The sequence below is a fragment of the Poecile atricapillus genome, chromosome 4, assembly GCF_030490865.1.
Source record: "Poecile atricapillus isolate bPoeAtr1 chromosome 4, bPoeAtr1.hap1, whole genome shotgun sequence".
Taxonomy (NCBI): domain Eukaryota; kingdom Metazoa; phylum Chordata; class Aves; order Passeriformes; family Paridae; genus Poecile; species Poecile atricapillus.
In genome coordinates, this window is record NC_081252.1 from 17,612,042 (window position 1) to 17,631,775 (window position 19,734).

Consider the following 19,734-nt stretch of genomic DNA (forward strand, 5'->3'; position numbering starts at 1 on the left):
CAAATTCTTCCTTTCTCTGTCATTCTCAAAGTAAAATGAGGATTCTCCTTTGTCATTGCAATTAAATGCCAGTTTCAAGGAATTTGATGTACTTGCCAAACACACCATGTAGTGTCATCCTAAGGCAACCCTTCAGAATGGCTTTATAAGAGATCAGGGTTTTACTGTTCATTGTCATCTCAAGCAAGCAAATCCTGTTCTTAGCTGGCCACCTCAGCCCCAAAAGTTACACATTTGTTCCATGTGATGATATAGTGCTGTTTCCTATTTTTGTAGCAGTTTGATTTATTCAGATGTGGTACCCTGGCTGTCTTTGTAGATCTTGTGTTCTGTTTTGCAAAAGCTTTAGAATAGTTCTATTCTGTAAATTAGCAGGCAAATCAAATGACAAAATTGAAATTACTTTTCTGCCTGACTTGCATCTAAACTGTGTTTTAAATTCCTTGACCTTTTGTCATACCATTTCCTAATCTTAAACAACTTTTTCTGGAGTATTTTTTTGCCCCCCACCACTGGCTTCAAAGACAAATTAGATTAGTCTCTGCAACTCCTCTAAGATGTTTGCTTGTGCTGTTTGCAGTGATTTGAAGACCATGTGTTTGCAACCATTTCTGTCTCTTCTTACATGCACACTAATACTTGTTGATCATTACAGCTCTTGTGAATTGGGTATACAACTGACACATCAAAGCACAGCATAAATGCTGCAAGCTGCTGAAACAGAGTGCAAAAATAAAGCAACAGTTCTCTTTTAGGGCTTCCAGAGTAAGTCTTAGGGAAGGAAGAAATGTACAAGCAGTTTAAATGTAAAATACATTAAAAAATCACTCACAGTTTCTCACAGTTTGAAGTGTGTTGTGCTGTCATTAACCAAACAATATGCTTAGGCTTAAAATTTGAGGATTCAATGGAGTGGCAGCCTAAATATTTAATTGAAAGCCATTTCAAGTGTGGCTTTGTCTGTGTTCACATAAATATGTTTTTTTGCATTTTAGTGATGCAAGCTCATTTCATGTTTTTGATGCTTTCGAAAACATCACGACCTTTGCTGAAGTCACTGAGTTTGTTTATTGCATTAAGATTATGCTACCTGTATGCTCAGTAAATGTAAGCAAGCTAAAATCTCACTGCTAAGAGTACTATAGTACGTTCCTGAATTTCAGAATTTGGTCTGGTTCAAGCTTCAGTGTTTAAAAACTCATACAACCTCAAAGGCAAGCAAATGCTGCACGGTTTGAAGTTTCGTGGTGTGTGGTTTGCACCTTTCTCTTAAAGGGAAAGAACCTGTATCATAAAAAGCTGAATGACTGTTTACCATCCTTTCAGAGGTGTGGCGTCCTCCGGCCTTTCAGTTTATCTTTGCTAGCACTTGACATTTTGACTGTGGTCACAAGGCTCAAGGAAGTGGCACACAGAAGTCCCTTGGCTAGAAGTAATGCAAGTGAGCTGAAGTGTTGGAGGCAGTTGGAATGCAGGGACCTGCATTAGACTGCTGAGGGGAAACATAGGTTATCTTTGCGGTGTGGGATGCTGAGACAACTGGTGCACAGAACTGCGCGGTGAAATGCAGTCCTGTCTGGTGGGATTTTGGTGTTTGGGGTTTGGGTTTTTTTTTTAAACACAAAACTTCATTTGAACTAATTTGACTGAGCCAACTGTCAGCTATGTGGTTAACAGTCTGTGCTTCTATGGGTAATAGGTTCCAGATCCAGGCTGTCAGTCTTCATGCAAACAAGTGCTGGAGGAACTGGGAGAGGAATTGCTAAATTTCAGGGAGGAGGGAACTTCCTACCTTCTTTTGGTGTGGGGAGGTGAGGATTTTCAGAGAGTTTTCATTCCCTGTCTTGGTCTTGGGATGTTGATGACTTTTCTGTGGGAGAGAATCCTCTTAAAAGCATAGCAGACACTTTAAGTGTGGACAGTGGATGTGGTGGGGGAAACTGAAAATGTCAATAACTCAGCAATATCTCCTGGTGTTAGCAATACTTGATTGTAGCCAACTTTGTAGTAAACAATGGTTATGGACAGTCACAGTTAGATGTTCTGTGTGTCTCTGGGGAAGAACAGATGCCAGCCAGATATAGCAGTATTATCCAAGTTATGAATAATGATGGCCATTTGTGTGATTTCAAAACTGCAATTAATTATGGCTTTTATAAATAATTTTTCATGTAGGGGAATGTAATAAATACTTCTTGATAATTTTTTGTTCCTACCAATTCTGTACCTTTTCTACCTCTTGGTGTGAAGAAGCCAGCCGGATGGAAGAGGGCAGTTCTTGTGATGCCTTTTGGAAAGCACCTATTTACTGTTGGAGCCAGTTGGCTGACACAGGTTTTACTCACTCTTGTTTTTTGTGAGGAAAGTTAGCATTGTAACAACCATGAATTTATGAACAGCTGAGGTAAGGCAACACCTCAGGTAGATGTCTAAACTTTGAAACTTCAGAATAAAAATGCGTCATTTGTTTTGTTCATAAACTGCTCGTAGAAGATTGTAGCAGTTCTGTCTTAAAATATTTCTCTCAAATTTACAGGTTATCAAGGAGGTACTGAGAAATATTTTAAAGATGATCACTGCCCTTGATGGAAAGAGTAGCTACAAATGCTCCAATGCAAGTTTTCATATTCACTGAAATATTTTATTCCTGGCACCTAATAATAGACTTTCAGTTGAGAATAAAGCCAAATATAAAAGGAAATGCAGTTTTCATTTTATAAAATGTGTAACACCTGTCTGACTTTTCAATTTAAACTACAAAATTACTGTTGTAGACTCAATACAGAAATGATCACAAGGTAAAAGAGTGCTTAAGATTTTTGCCTAAACATGTTACTTTTATTTTGGTGATAATGGCATTAATTCAGATAGGAATTTGAATCATTGCATTGCAAAATATTTTTCTTTGTTTACATGCTCCTCATGCAGAATATACATTGCCACAAAATTTCAGTAAGTTACACTATCATGCAAATTTTCTTTTTTGTCAATAGCTCTGTGTTAAATGCAGAGAAGAAGGAACAGAGGAGGGGAAATTAATCTTCCAGAGATCTCCTGTGTCTGAGCTTCTCAAATTGCTGATATCCTTTTTTTTTTCTGTGAGATCAGTTGTCCTCTGTAAATCATCTGAGTTAAATGCTTTGTTAGGACAGTATTTTCCAGAGTAGTTCATCCTGGTATCACTAACCAAGCAGAGAAATAAAGTAAAATACCCACTTTTGTTACAACAGTAATGAAGAATTGGCAGTGTGTTTCTGGAGTACACACAAAGGAAAAATGAAATAGTTATTTTAATTTTTTTCTGTAAGTAATACTCAGTTTCTTAAGTATTTCATGCTTAAAACAATTTGTAAAATACAGTAAGTAAAACCAAATGCTTTTTCTTGAAATAGTTACTTACCAAGTAAAAAACCACCAATCATGTAAATGGTTTTGATGTCCCTTTCATCCATTTGAAATTTGTGTTACTTCATGCAGAACATGGAGTTTTCTACTCAGTACATTTGCTCTCCTCTTCCTTCTGATATCCTCAAGGCAGGCCTGAATTCTGTATCTTTCTAATAACTTTATGTCTTTATTCTCAGATGTCTACCCCTGTGACCAAACAGTGTTGCTAGTGAAAGCGCGTTTGGTAATTTACTTTTTAAATCCTGGAGGTTACTGAGAAACCTCTAAAGATAAAGCCAGCACTTGAAGAGTTAATATGTTATTAGGAGGACAGGAAATCTGGCAACTATTGCAGAAACTAGACCTAATGGTGCACACAAACAATTTGTCAGTCTTGGTAAATGTGAATAGCTTTCCGCAAAGTGGCTGCGTTTGCTTTGTTTGAACAGCCTAAACTTTTCCTTTTCGAACTTTAAATCTTAGAAGTGAAATGTGATCCCCATATTGAATCAAAATAATTTAATTCAAAACATATTTTGATTGGAACAAGGTTGACGTGAAAAGAAACTCTAGAATAAAAAAAAAAAGTTGAAAGGACTTTTCTATCATATATTTAGCAGGAAAATTTGAAACAGTTCTAATTAGGCTGAAAAAACCAGCCTTCTTCATTGTAACTTACAAAGGTCATATATCAATGTTAAGGCAGCATTACCAACTTGTGTCTGAAAGCCTGAACGTTGCAAACATCATTCTAGTTGTTTAGTTTTGTGGATTTGGGGTTTTCTTTTGAATGGATGTGCACACACGTATTTTCAAGCCAGAACACGTATTTAGTTTAAATACCTGCTTTTGCAGTTATGTGCGTGTTTTGTCATGTCCAAGAAGAGTATTTTTCACCTGAAAGTTGTGGTTGCGCTAAAAAATGTGTGAAATCCTAATTCATGCTTTTCTGTTCATACATAAATATTTTTCAAGTGGAACATAAGGGAATCCATTTTAAGCGTTTCAGAGAAAATTCTTCCAGAGAAGAATTTTAATGTTTAGTCCATTAAAGGTAACAGGCTTTTTTTGTTTACTTGAGATTTATTTCTTACTTGCTGGTGAAGTGTATTCCTAGGTTTGTTGGTTTGGTTGCTGTTGTTTGTTTTTTTTTTTTAATTGAATAAATAGGAAAGATTACTCATGTACAAGCAGTGTTGGTTTCACATCAAAGTTTCTCCTTTCATTTTAGCATTTCATAAACCACATTTTGTATGGGTCGGACTCCTTTTCTGTCATTCAAGTAAGAGTTGCACATATGCTTTATGCTGTGCTTCAAAATTACTTTGCTTTAATCAGCATAGGAATAAGGCAAGTAAGTCTGTCATTTATTTCTGAATAGCTTGACTATGAATATATATCTGTGCTGATGAAAAAAATGCAGTTAAACCTTTCATCTAATTTCAGTGTTGGAACATCCCAAACTCAAGCATGGTGTATAATCATTTTTAATAGACATCACTTCATATGCTGTATGTCACTGCATAAAATGTAAAGCAGAAATAAAAGTAGAGGGCAAAAGCTATAGTAGTCACTTCAAAGATACAAATCTTGATTCCAAAGGTATAATATTGTTTGGGAAAATATATCATGATAAATCTTTAGAGAATCTATACTGGAAAAAGGAAAAATCATTCCCTGCCTGCTAGTTTTATATTTTCTGTTGTTCCATCCCTGTTGTTTTTATATTTTTTGTTGTTCCATCCCTGTTCTACCAAATAATTTGTATTAGTATTAGACTGATGTTAGTCTCTGGTTGCCAGCAGTAAATTATTCTCTGTTCAATCCTTTCAGAGAACAGGACAGAAAAACATGCTAATGAAGTATTGAATTTCAGAGTTCACGACAAGATAGTTTTTATTGCACATATTTAGTGACATCAGATTGTGCATTCATAAAAATATTTATGAATAAAGTAAAATTTCCTAGTTAGATCAAAGCTTCTATTCGTTGATGTGTCTGAAATGTTCCTTCCTTGGGAATAGAGAAATTAAAGTTACTAATAGGTGTTTGTGTTTGACATCTGTATACTGTACTTTTTAGCATATCTCAAGTGTTTTAGTCTCTGCCTAATAGATCTCATTAAAGAAACAGGTATCAGCCCCAAGACAGTTTGTCAAAGTTAATGTACGAGTCCCCTGTGGACAGAACTGACAATCTGTGTGTGGCTTCATGTGGCTGCCTTTCCCTGGGCTTGTTTGATCCATTAACAATTGAACATTAGTCCCTGATTTGTTTTACAGTAACTCAATGAGATTGGATATTGCTATGTATGCTGGGCATTTTTGGGGGTTTCCTTTCTGTACACGTTTCCCTCAGAGGACAGTGTGCTCACTCTGCCCTGAGGATGCTGGCAGTTCCTTGGTTTGCTCCAGGAGCAGGATGGAAGGATGTTCATATCCCATGGCTGTGTGTCGGGTTTAACTCGAGCCTTAGTGAGCACTGCCTGTCCTAAATGAATGTGAGGCTGAAGTAATCTAAATGCTGAACCATCGATAGGCTTGGTTTAGGTTTGCAAGAGCCAAATGCTAACAGCAATACTTAAAAACAGCAAACAAGGCAAACCCCCTTCTTTTTTCCAACCAAGTAAGTCTGCAAATTGCAACATCTTTATTTATCTATCAGATGCTTTTTTAAGGAGAACCGGTATTTAAATATACCAGTGTGGCTGCCAAGTGCATCACCCTTATCCGGCACATGGTCTTGTTTTCCTTGGAAGTCTGTTCTTTAGTCATTATACAAGCTGTTAGTTATTGTTCCCCCATTGATTATGTCATAGCATAAGCACTTTCCTCTAACCAAGAGCTTAACTGTGAACCTGAAATACCAGGCAAGCTTACTTGGCCTTTGAATTTGTTTGGTCTCTCCTTTGAGGTCCTAATGCTGACTGTAGCTGGTTTTCAGTTATCCCTTTCACTTGGGATTTGTCAGCTAAGAAGATTTTAAAATGGCTTAATAAAGGAAAAAAAAAATAATTCTGCTTTAAAATCTGTACAATTTTCAAAAGTAAAATAACTTCAAATTTGAAAAAGAGAAGTAAGATCAGGATGGCTCCCAACCATTCCCTGAGAAGGCAAAGCGTTTTAGTTTTGCTTTCTAAAGGGAAAAAAACCCAACACATTTATACAGGTATTAATCTAAGGAGCTTGCACTGATATTCCTTTAGTTCTTCATGTCCAGATGCTTTGGGAGGGTAATATGACTCATTAAAAATCTAGCTTTTGTATAAAAGGAGATCATCAACAATTTCAACACATGCTGAATATTTATGTATGTATCTATAAAAAATTCTCAAGTTCCTAACATTCTCGTTTTCTTGGCATTAAATAGTTATAATGATAACAGTAAGTATGTTCCAGGGTATTTTTTTGAAAGTGAAATAGCATGAAAATCAATTCTTAGCATTGTCATTTGCTGAGCCCTGTAGAATTTTATGGCTGCACATTGCAGTATTATGGACACTCATGAGACTCCTGACTGGTTTTATCTTATTAAACAATTTTGAAATCATTAATTTTTAATTGGCCTGCTTGTGTTTTTTTATAGTTTTAATTGTGTGTCTGTGTCTAAATATTGGGTGTTTTTTAAATTAAGAAAAAAAAATGTCCTAAGCTTATATGTTGTAAGGTATTGCTGTGTGATCATTCAAACAGATACTGTACTGTGTGGTGATTCATTTTAAAGAATGCTTTCAGCAATTCAGTATCCTAATAAAAGTAATAATAAAAAAAGAATGATATGATGTCTAAGATATGTACAGGTCTTTTCTTGATTGAAAGTTCTAATTAAGTGAATCGAGGAAAATTAACTGAAATTAGCTGTCAGAAAGTCACATTTAAATGAGTGATGATCTGGTGTGGCAGTAAACATTTAAATGATATAAATTGCCATTTAAGTGTATGGTTTAATGTTTGTCATGCATTAATATGACATGAGACTGCAGTGACAATCAAGCAGCTTGCTCTAATTTGAACATATTTAGGGCTTTTGTGTGGAGTGCACCGCACAAATTAAGACAATTGCTGGTTTTATGTGTCAATTTAAATGTTGTTTTCAGGCATCGGTTAATGAAACAAACCCATCATTTTTGTGTGCAAATTGCAGAGTGATTTCCTTGGTTTTCAGATTAATTTCAACTTCCTCTGCTCAAAATTAGGAATTTCCGTTGCAAGGAAAATGCCATTCATTTTGGTAGATGAAGAGAATATTTGTTTGTTTTTTCATTTGGTAATTCAAATCAGAAATACATTGAATCCTCTGTATAAAACAGAAAAAACAAATCCTGATTGTGATTTAATCTACATGAATTAACTCTTTAGATGACAATGATTTTTAGGTTACCTTTTAATGTAGTGTTTTTTGGATGCTTCTGTCTTAGGGGTTGGTTTGTAACTGGATATAATCTTCAGAAAAATAGCTGAATCATTCAGCATAGTACTTCTGTATGGTTTCTGTATAAGTTTGCACACAAGAGCCACATGACAGTGGTGGTAGTTTGATATGTCCAGCCTGTTAAAATTTTTTTACCCTAACATGCCTAGTTAGTTAGTCCCGTTTCCCAAATTCTATCAATCTTCTCTCTGGCTGTCAGAATCAGATAATCCTGCTGTTGTTATTCAGCATGCAGATCACACAGGAAAACACAATTTCATCTTGGGAGTGCATAGAAACATAGCCTAGCTGTGTGTAAATGCACAAATGCTTTCCACTTGCTGCTTTTTATTTTTTTTAATGTTTTTTTATTTTTTTTTTCATATTTCCACTATTACAGTTTAAAAAGAGAAGTCTCCCAGTCAGTGGGAAATAGGGCATGAGACTCTGGCATTTATCGCAAGGCTTACCTTTTTTTTCTATAGAATATCTAAAATACTCTTATCAATTCTGTATTTAGACTTGTGAAGATAATTTTGCGTGCTATAAAACAAAAATGCTCCTGCTACTACCAAAGGATAACTATCTGGCAAACTCAAGTTTGTGTTTTTTGTGTGGTTTTTTTTCACAGGCATTAGAAAGCGAGTTTGTTTCCTGCCAGCTTCACCAGTGGATAGATCTTATTTTTGGCTACAAACAACAAGGACCAGAGGCTGTTAGGTCCCTGAATGTATTCTACTATTTGACTTACGAAGGAGCTGTTAATTTAAGTTCAATAACGGATTCTGTACTGAGAGAGGTAAGTTTGTACTTTAGAAATACAGAAAAGTCTTCGTTAACCACTGCGGAGCTGAAAATGTAAAGGCTTCACATTATTCAAGACTTCTGGTGAATGTTTAATTTCTTTGTGTTGTGGTTTGGCCACAGGCCAGTCAAATGCAAGGTGCCTGAACCAGTTGTCACAGTATGCAGGATTAATAGATCAAGGATGCAAGTTGTTCTTAAACTTTGTGCACCTGGATTTCAGCCCAAGCTGGATGCCAATATAAAAAGAAATGTTGAAGGATTACTTCAGCTGCTGAGTTCAGTCATTTTTCCTTGATACTGTTCCTTAATACTGGATCTCAGTGGCATGAGCAACCTCGATCTGGCTTGTGCTTCTGAATTTAGTCTTGCACTTTTAGCAGTTCTCTTTAAGTGCAGTCTCGCATATGTAGCAAGCATCAAACATTGGGCTTTTGTAGCCTCTGATATTTTAATTTGGTTTGCTATCAAGTTAAAATAATTTGGCCTGTATTTTTCAGATGCAAAAGTAAATATGTCACCATTGGAAAGATCAGTACCTTTACTCAGATTCAGAATCATTCAGTAAATCTATTTGCCAAAGTATCTCACAGAATATTGTTGGTTTAAAGGTTCCTCCTCCACCACCTAAGCAGCTATTTTAAAAAGGGCAGGGCAGAGTGGGATGAGAACAGATTGTTGTATGATTTTATGTCCTCTCTTCAGACAGTATATTGGTAGCAATTTTATCTGCAAGTACATTAATTATAGAATAAATGTAAACAGTACTTTGTTATTCTGAGTCCATGAATACAAAGCAATATGAATGTTATCAACTATTTTAGTTAGAGGGGACACAAGGACTGGCTTAATATCAAAGTGGTGGCTCAGTGTTGTCATTACATCACTTACAATCAGTATGCAAACTGCATCTTACTCTGTTTAAACCAAGAACACATGTGTTGCACTTAAATACCTGTAATCAAGCTAAGAGAAGGGATACTGAGACACATGACTTGCAAGATAAAATGTCATCATTTGGATTTGGAAAAGTTTTTGAACCAAGAGTCATTTAGTAGATGTTCACTGAGACATGTTTTCAGTTCACTGATAGTGTTTGCTCACTCTGCATTGGCAAGGAATTATCCTTACCTTTTAGGAGTATTTATTAGACTTTTGAAGTGTTTGGTTAAAGTGTGAGCTGAAATGTTGGCTGGTTATTGTGTGGAATTTGTTTTAAATTTTGTTATTAAATGAATGATCATTGAACCTTTATTTATGAAACTAATAATTGAAGTAACACTAGTGAAAGTAACAGTCTCCACACACAATTTTTGTGTAGGTTTATTTTTTCTTGAAAAGCTCTTCTATCTCATTTATTGTGATTTCTTTTACTTGAAAAAAAATTAGGACCGGTGAAGTTACAAATGTTTGGAAGAGTGGATCATCTCAGAGAGGCATTCACTTTGTTACCAAGTATTTTGAATTTGTCACATTTTTATTGTACTTTGCTACAATGTTTCTTATTTTTGAGTTGTTCTGTGCTGTCTGAATTGACTAAAAATGAAAACAGGAGAGGGAGAATTGCAGTGTTGTTGAGTTCTAAACAGTGGAGTAGCTTAGCAGCAACAGAATTTTGAAACACTACTCATGGTGTCAAAAATACACGCTGATGAATGCAGGCAGCAGAATGAATGGTGTCCTATAACACTTTTGTTCTGAGTTGCTTGAAGGATTGGCCCAATGGAATATTTTAATTTAACTCCTGTCTAGTTAGGTATGCCTTGCCATTTACATGTATTTTGTAAAGCATATTCGTTATTATCTAAATGCATATATGTAATTTTAAATGGCATATATGATCAACTCTGATGCAATACTGATATTCCAGAAATTTAATGACTCTCATCATCAGTGGTGACTTACTCTGGTTTTACATAGGTGTAGAGATGAAAGTAATGAAAAATCTATGTTTATTTCTATGTGCATAATCATTCTTTATCTATGTGCTAAATGAATTTATCATGCAACTTTGACGGCCTCACCTTCTTTCTGCTTGCTGATCCTTCTCCCTGAGGACCTGTGCTAACATTCTGTGCTGCCAAGCAGCTTCAATCAGCATTCATTTTTCTCCTTCAGTCAGCTTGCCAGAAAATAGCTCCTCTTTTCTCCACCAAATTCCTGGTTAGAGCCCAAATGAATTTCTGATGTGGACAATTAAGAGTATTTTTAGGCAGACACAGCACCTCAGACTTAGTATCTTTTTATTAGATACTGCCTGCTACAGTTGTAGCACAAAAAGTATTTTTATTTGCAAACCTAAACCAAAGAGAAGCTCCTGTATATTCTGAGAGCTGCAAGTTATTGAGGCTTTTAGGTGTCATATGGGAATAATAGCAAGTGCTTAAACTGTGGCCATTTCCCCACCCAGATAGTGCTGAGCCTGGACCACATCAGCAATGAGAGGCCTATGATGCATGTGTTTCTGAGGTATCTCCACAGATATATGCGTGGGTATTGGTGACCTAACTCATCAAAGAGGCCACACACAGAACAATGGTGGAAGGCACTGAGGAGTGGAGGGGTGTAGGTTAATGCAGAATTTCCTTAGGTCTCCTAAATGGCTCCAACTGGCACCTTTATTTTTATATGCAGTCAGGTTATATATATTACAAGAAGGAAGTACTCGTCTAGGAAGGAAAACTACTTGATTAAAACCATATTCCAGCATTCTTTTTTTTTTCTAACTGAAAACGTAGAACTTTTACATCCTCTTATACCACTGTGAACAATTTTTTCCTGCCATTCTTTCTGCCTATGGGAATAAAGGAAGTAAAGTATTTTGAAAGGATCTGACTGCCATAATAGAAAATTTTAAACTAAAATGCAAACCATGGGCCACATGCTACCTTTTGGCAGATAAACCCTGGGGAGTGCAAAGCTTGCATAATTCAAAGGCAAATCTCAGGGGGAGGGGAGTAGATCGAGAGAGAAGGGTTTGAGTCACAGCCAGTGGGGGAAGGGAACTGCAGCCTGGAGAAGTAAGGCAAGAGATCCAGTATCCCTGCTGTCATATTGGTGCACTGCTTATCCTGCAGACACCACTCCTTCCTCCTCCTCTTCCCTGCCAAGCATTTTGGTAGTGCTGTCATTGACTCTGCTCCTTGTGTGACTTGCTGAAGGAGGTGGCAGCTGCAGAGGGAAGTTGCTGTTCCCTGGGCAAGCAGTAAATATCTTTCTGGTGGAAAATGCTGCATTTGCCAGCAGAGCTCTGCTGTGTCACTACCTTATGTTGACTTGCTCTTGAGGACCACGTTTTGATCTGTGGAACTCCCAATCACAAGATCTGCTGTGGAAGGGCTCTTTTTTTTGCCTGGATGGAAGGGGCAAGGAGTCATTCAGCACAGACAAATGTCATCCAGCTGTTCTGGAGAGAATTCACAGCACCTTCTTATCAAAAATTCTGCTTTCTTTTTGCCATGGCTGTCCAAGAATGGAGGGGGGGGGAAAAAGTAGAATTAGATCTAAGTCATTCAGGCAAGTAACTGATTAGGAGCTGAAGCACAATCCATACAAAATAATTTGTATCTAGGACTGATTGGTTGGTATTTCATCAGTGTTGGTCAGAAGAATAGAAATTCCTCTTGTCTCTGGCTTAGCATAACAAAAGATCATTGTGAATGAGGGCTGCCCTCAGCTACTACTTAAAGTTCATTTCTCCACTGATATCTCTATGTAGTTAGTGTAAACACTGGATAAAGGCAAAGAACAGAAAGTTAGTAGCAGGAAGATAGAATATTATTTGGAGAATGCATCCTTGATTTGTACAGGAAGTTCAAATTGTATTTGTATATAGAGTTTGTACTTCCCTACCCTTCAGGAACCACTCTGAATTTTTTACCATGCTTATCAAAAAGCCGCTTCTAAAAAAATCAAAACAAAACAAAGCCATCTGATATGATCTTTGAAGTCAGCGATTAAGGAAGACTAATAATTTTTAAATTAACAATAATAGCTCTAAAAACATAAAAATAAGCTCCATTAAATTATTATCATCAAGTGATTTGCTTTTAGCCTTAGATGGTTCTGTTGTTTTGTACTTCTTCTAGAAAGAAAGTGTCTTTTTGTTACATGAAAGTGGTCTGTTTAACATTAGGAAGCAAGCTTTCTCCATTCTTTTGGCACTTTTTTTTCTATTGATGGTATTTCATTTCCATATGAACTGAGGAGTTTCAAAAATTATGAAGAATCAGCTTCGACGTAGCATTTGGCTTGTTATTTGAATGTGCCACTTCTGATTATATATATGTATGTAAAGGATAATTCTTTTATTTTCAATTTTAAGGCATATGGGATAAATTATTTTGTGGATAATAACTTTTAAATGTTGTTCAAGATTAATATCTTTGGATAGTTTTATACATCTTATGTCTATCTCTTATGAGATAGAAAAATAAAATAAGACTTATTCTTAAGTATTTACAGTTTGAAAGATTTCTGTGCCCAAAAGAAGTTACAAGGATGCTTAGTTTACATGACCCCAGCTTCATGACAGCAGCAGCAGATCTGATATCCCAGAGAAAGCATTTTGGCCTCTCCTTTAGCTCTGGTCATGGTGGGAGTTAATAGCATATTTCAGCTCTAACTCAGCTGGAGGACCTTGACAACAGTGAATCTTTCACAGAGTATAAACACAATTTGTATTTATAACATAGTTAACATTTACTAAATAGTTGGGGAAATGATCAGTCTAGATTTAGCAGGTTGGGCAACAGTCTTTGTTGTGGCTGTGATGAGTTTTAAAATGTAGGATAAAATGGTTATAAAATAACTGTCACAGGGCAGTAAATTTCCATGTGTTGTATTCGGTAAGTAACAAATTCATGCAGGCAACATTCAAAGTACCATAGAAACTATCTTTGAATTATCTCTGGCTGGAAGTGTGCTGCACAGATGGCATGTTTGGGGTTGTACAGCACAGGAACAGTGGGAAAAGCCAAATAAATGTTTAACATTGGTCTCATTTTAATTGCAAATCTGTATTAAAATACCCTTATATGGAACTGGAATTAAGAAGGCTGAATTTAAAGGAAGTGATTTAATGGCTAAGGAGATGTAGATGCATCCAAGCTCATGCCTTGGTCTTTTCCTTGGGTGGTACCCACAGCAGGAGTGTCTAACAGAGGCAGGGCCTCCTGTGGGGGCAGGTACCACTGCTCAATGAAATCAGCTTGTCTGGGCATCAGGACTCTCCCACAAAAGAATGCAGTATTTCTTTCTGGTGAAAGGAGCATTAAATAATAGGAGCGCTGCTCCTGACACCAGTTTATGTTAGTTACCTATTAGTTCTCACATCTCTTCTCACACTGTGACCTGCTTGTGGTGTTGGAGTAAATGAGCAAAATAAGCATAAGCAAGTGCTTACAGTGATATCTGGGAGGTGTGGCACTCCTTTGATTCCATTCAGCCTGGAGTTTGATGTGATGAATGGGGATTTATTGCCCTTTGTCTTAACTTACCACAATGCTTACAAATGGACATGAAAAGTATTCAGCTGTGTTCTCATCCAGAAAAATATTTGACCTTGTTGTTCTCTTTTATTCTTCATTACAGGATAGATTGCAATTTTACCTGCTGCTTCTGCTTCTCTATCCAGCAGGAAAAGGAGAGATATTTTAGAGTTAATTAAGTTAGGACAGAGATGCTTCATGTATAAGGATTCAAAAAACTGTCTGGAAGTAGTAAAGTTCTTTGGAAGGAGGTAACTCATGTGAATTAGTTCTTCAGCTCTGAGTGGTTTTTTCCCTCAGCCTTTTATTGAAATTTAAGGGGTAGAAATTTTCAGTGCAGTCAGTTCCCTCACCTCTTCTTGCTTGACCTGTCTTGTGGATCTATCAGAGCCAGAGAGATCTTGAGATCCCCTGGACTCCTTACATTTTCATTTGTGCCTGGCTGCTCAGTATTAGCTGACATATTTGTTGGCCAGCATTAAATAAGAAAGAGTAGTAGAAAGGTAAATAAGTTATGGATAAAAGTGCTGTTCATGATATTTCAAAAATAACTCCTTTTGATATAAATTGTTTCTATTTTTAAATATATAAATATAAATGATATAAATTTTTCTATTTTTATTTTTCCTCTTCTTTATGTGGAAAGGATGAGATATACTCGCATATAATAGTTACAGTTACACACCAAATCATTTAGTCTTGAAAGCAGTGTGGAAGTGAACAGGACTTTTTTGTGTCATCAACATGCTTTGATTATTTGCAGCCTCTTTATGCTGTCCAAATGGTATCTGTATTGACTTTCACAGTAATTGGGAAACTAAACATTTTTGTTTGGAATGTTTTCATTCTATGTGCTTATTGCAGCACAGGGTGTCTAACCCAGGCATCAGTGTTCCCACTGTAGCCGTAGATGTGTGTGGTGTTTACTTACCAAAAATTGTTATTTTAGTTATTAGTTATACTTAATAAATAGCTGCTGCTTGAGTGAGAAAGCTTGTGCTCATGTCAGAGGTGTTTTCCTCGAGCAGTATCTGAAAGTCGAGTCTCAGTTAAATGCTACATTCTATTAAATAGTAACAATAAGTTCATTTGTTGTGGTAGAAAAGTCTGAGATGGTGTTGCACCCATAGTTTGGAAACTGCAAGTTTGGTCTTGCAGGTAGTAGTTTTGACAGTTTAAGTACATGTACTTCATAGCTTAACAAAAGGTTATTTTAAGTTGTTTATTTTTCACAATTTTTACAGATCCTGAAAGGTGATCACAGAACTCAGTTTAAAGACCACTGGATTTTTGACTTAGACATCTGTGTATTAACCTCCTTCAGATTGAAATGTTAATTAAGCTTTTTTTTATTTAATAAATAGAGATTACATCAATGTTTAGGAAATTCTGTGGAATGTTAACAGATTGGAATTCATTGCTTTATTCCAGAAGAAAAGGTTTTATATAAGAAAATTTGTGGTTGTTTAGCTATTTAAAGGAGCAAATGGATAATGCCAGAAATTGAAATTTGAGGGTATCGTGCATTGCAGTGCCACTACTTTCTCTGTGATAATTATTAATTTTAAATGAAAGCAGTGAGTTGCTCTCTTGAAGTCTTCAGCTGCTACAGGAAAGAGAGATGAGAAGCAATTTTGGTTGTGGTGCTCAAATGAAACAGAAACTGTTGTATTTTAAAAAACTAATCCCAGAGCTGCTTAGGCTTTTTCTTGTACTGAATCCAGTTTTATTTGCAGGTCCTTAAATTGATCTTAACTCTCTTTTTAGACTCTTTTCCCTTTTTATTTTGTCAGTCTCTTTGAAGTACTACCAGACCTGTTTTTGTAGTTCTAGTGTTTTTTATCTGCTCCTTTCCAGTAGCCAAAGATTTAGGTGTTTTGAATGAGCACATCAGTGCTCCAGACAGAGATACTGTTTGAAATTATCCATGAACCCAGTGCCTCTGAACATTATTGAGTGACATTTGTTTCTGTTGGTTGTGTCTGCTCTGACTAACTGGTTTCTTTCAGATTGGCAGCTGGGATTACGCTGCAGTAGACGGATAGCTGCGTGAGCTAGAGATTGCAGCCAGGCCGGGCTGTGCCTCTGTTTAATATGCCTGGAATGTATATATTCAGATTGGAGCAACTTGCACGGCCCTGAGGGGTTTCTATTTGTATTCTCACAAACTGTGATTACTTCCTGTTTTGCTTTAATGAGTGCCATGTAACTGTCACACTGATTTGTCTGGACAAAAAGACTTTGCTTTTTTCTTTTTTTTTCATAGAAAATTCCTTAATGAAGTTTAAGAGAAGGGTTACTATTTTTATTTGTAAAGTTGTGGTGGAAGGCATCCTATACTATTCTCCTTTTTCCAGTCTTCTGATGTGAATAGAATGATGTATTATTCATATATTGACTTTAAAACAGCTTGAGGAAAAAAATGTAATCCTGCTTAGAGTGACCCCCTCCCCTCCATATATCTGTAGTAGCTTGGATTTTATAAACAACAAGTGGTTAGACCAGTAACCAATTTCCAGACAACTCTGGTGTTTTCAGCAGGCAGAAGGAGGTGAAACTGATGGGTGGTAAGAAGAAATATATTATGCATCAGATATATTTCTTGCAAGGAAGATACAAAGAAAGAAAAAAACGCTTAGTTTCTGTTTGATGACTTTAATTTCTCTGTGTATCTGTTGGTTTTTTTTGTATAACAAGGCTCACAGTTTTGTTACAGACCTCGCTAGCACACAGCAGCTGGCAAAGGTTGTACACTTTTTGCTCCATCCCAAGTTGCTTGTGTGCTCTAATAAGGCCCCCCTCTGTGGGCTGCTGACAGTGTTTCTGCCCACGCTTCAGCTCTGGAGCCGTAACCCTGAGGTGCTGAGCTTGTAGCTGTACCTGCATTAGTAGGCAGCAACAGGGCCTTCTGCATTGCGCTCGCTTAGCAGAGGTACATCACGAACATTTTGCAGTCAGGTGTAATGATACCTAGAGAACAATAGGTAACTCTTGGTTTTGTAGTGTCTTTTCCTTAGCCTTTTGTCTGCTCCATTCTCTTCCCTGCTATTTGTTAAGATTTCAAAGCTAACATGGACAGTTTTCTTAAATCGGTATGTCAAGTGAATGGTGCAGTGAGAAAACAAAATATGGAAGCGGTTCAGTATAAAATGTTTGATTTGTCAAGTCAGAACAAGAAAAATAATTTTATGGTTTGACATGAAGAAACTGGACTGCTCATTTTATTTTTAAAATAGAAAATAGGAGTGTGTGAATTTATGATACTAACATTTGAGTGCTGTATTTTTTCCTTGGGTCAAGTGTAGTGCAATATCCCCAGGGCAGGTGTACAGTCAGCCAGCATATACATTGCCTGTGTCAGAAAAGCATTTTGTCCATTTTTCTCAATCTTGATCTAATGGGGATTGTTAGGGAACGAGGGAGATGGTACTACAAAGAGCTTCTCTTTGTAATCTTCTGCTTCTTTTCAGCAATTTTATCTATTGTTATGAATTGTGCTTGCTCTCTGGCTAGTGTTATCTGTGTTCCTGCCGTCATAGAGGAATTTAAGTAAGAGTATTCCTGTAGGGTTGCAAGTGTCTCTCTCTGGTCAGAGGGGGTTTTCTGATCACTTGTTACTGGGGCTTGATTTTAATCACTGTCCTGTGGGGAAAGGAGCTCCTTGGTTGGCCGCTGAGCCATTCAACTTCCCTGTCTGAGGGAAAACCTGTCAAACAGTCTGTGTTCTCTGATGCTCTAAAGCAACATCTGGGTGGAAGGAAGGCAAAGGCAAGTAATCATAATTGCATATCACCCAAGCCAATAGAAATCACGGAGGAACATGTGTGTAAACCTTTTTGAATATTGAAAAGTGAGGTAGGAGCGGCAGAGAGCCAAAGTAATTACTTTTGCAAGGGCTGTAATTTTCTGGACACAAATACTAGGTGGAAAGATGGAGGATGAACCCAAAATGTTTTCTGTCCCTGACATGTGTGCTGAAAGAATATGTATTAAAATGCATGTTTTTATTTCACCTGGGGTTTCAAATGTTTGGCAACTAAATCATAGAGATTTGGGAAGTAACTGAGAATACTTTGGTGCAGATCAATAAAGGAACTGAGAGCAGCCTCTTTGTAGCAAATGGGGAGATTGTAGCTTGTTGTGTCCTCAGACCGAGGCATGCATTTTAACATGGGTGTGCTGTGCCCCTGGACTCTTCAGATAGTTCGGTGTTTTGTGTCTGAGGAGGCATGATGAAAGCAACTTTGAGCTAGTCCCTTTAAAGGTCTTTAAATCTGGAGTTAAACAGTGTATGTATTGCTTTTAAACAGTTATGGGCCTTCATTTGAGGATTTGAGTTTAAAACTGGAGACCATTTCATTCTTTCTCTGTGACACTCACTCCAGTTCCCCCTCCACCCACCCTCCCTCATATTTAATTTTATAGTTCTTTCAGACATAAACATGAAAAAAAGCAATTTTGACTTAGTTTCTGAGTGTTGCTGCAAAGAAAAGTAACAAACATCTGTTTTTACCTTAACTGCATCCATATGTTCAACCTCCCCATCACCCTCCTTCCCAAAAAATTTACAGCCGTATTTGGTGGGTACTGCATACTGTTGAATTAACTTTCTTCACAGTTAGATGAGAGGGTAAGTTCAGAGACTGAAAATAGCCATACTAAACAGTGGCCAGGAACTACATTGTAGCTAAGCCAAGTTTTCAAGTCCTTTACTTTTCTTCTTCTAATTTTCTTCCCTATTCCCCTTTCCCCTTCCCACATCCCAAGAGAAGAGGAGATGACCTAGGAGGCTTTTTAGGAATGGGTAAAATCAGAAAAATGTTAACTTACAAAATTTGCTTATGGCTTTCATGCTTTTAAATGAATTAACATTTGAAATATAATGTTATATATGTTAGAGATGCATACTGTGTGAATTACTGTAAAGGGTTGCTTACCTTGTTTCATTTTATTACTTCTTGTAGCATCTGGAATGATTCTGGCCTTACCAAAATTTTGGGTTTGTAGATGATTAACAGGAAAAAGCCAGTTTTATTGAGGTATTTGAGAACAGCGAAATAAAATGTGGAATGATACTATGTTTTACTTTGTGGCACGCATCTTGCTTTCAGTGATAAGAATTTGTCAAGCTAAAAATATCTTTTGAACAAAGGTTTTGCCTTACCAGTTTTATGGTGCTCTTAATAGATGTGAAACCGCTTGTGCATATTTCCCAAACATTTCTACCTACAGTCCTCTAAATGGCTGTGAGCTCCAGAGGACTCCAGCAGTGTGAGAACATGTGCCCTTCCTCTACTGCTGGAGGAGCTGTCTGTCTCTTCGTAATACTCACTGATGCTGGTAATACTTCTTTTCAAGAAAGCTCAGTTACAGACTAGGCTAGAATTCACTAGAAGGGAAGTGGATAATGACTTTCTGACTAATGGGCATTTTACTGTATTTTCTCAGGTGAGTGGTAGGTTCTTTTCTTCAAAGGAGATACTAATTATATCTCTGAGAAAAAGACTCCCTGGTCCTACCTGATTTTCTCTGACAGCTTGAACAAAAGTCTGAGTGGCATCTGGTGGCTCTTTCTGTTACATAAATTGAGAGAATGGGGATTAATTCCTGCTCCACCATCACATTTCTGGTGACAGAGGGAGGT

General features: G+C 36.9%; 1 protein-coding gene across 3 annotated transcripts in view; it reads left to right on the forward strand.

Moving 5' to 3' along the window:
• The window catches only part of LRBA (LPS responsive beige-like anchor protein), a 367,953-nt gene that overhangs the window by 304,798 nt on the left and 43,421 nt on the right, over positions 1-19,734 (forward strand). For all 3 annotated transcript variants that reach the window (XM_058837408.1, XM_058837411.1, XM_058837409.1), the window contains exon 48: positions 8,429-8,596. In XM_058837408.1, the coding sequence (XP_058693391.1) occupies positions 8,429-8,596 (168 nt within the window). The remainder of the gene's footprint in view (positions 1-8,428; positions 8,597-19,734) is intronic.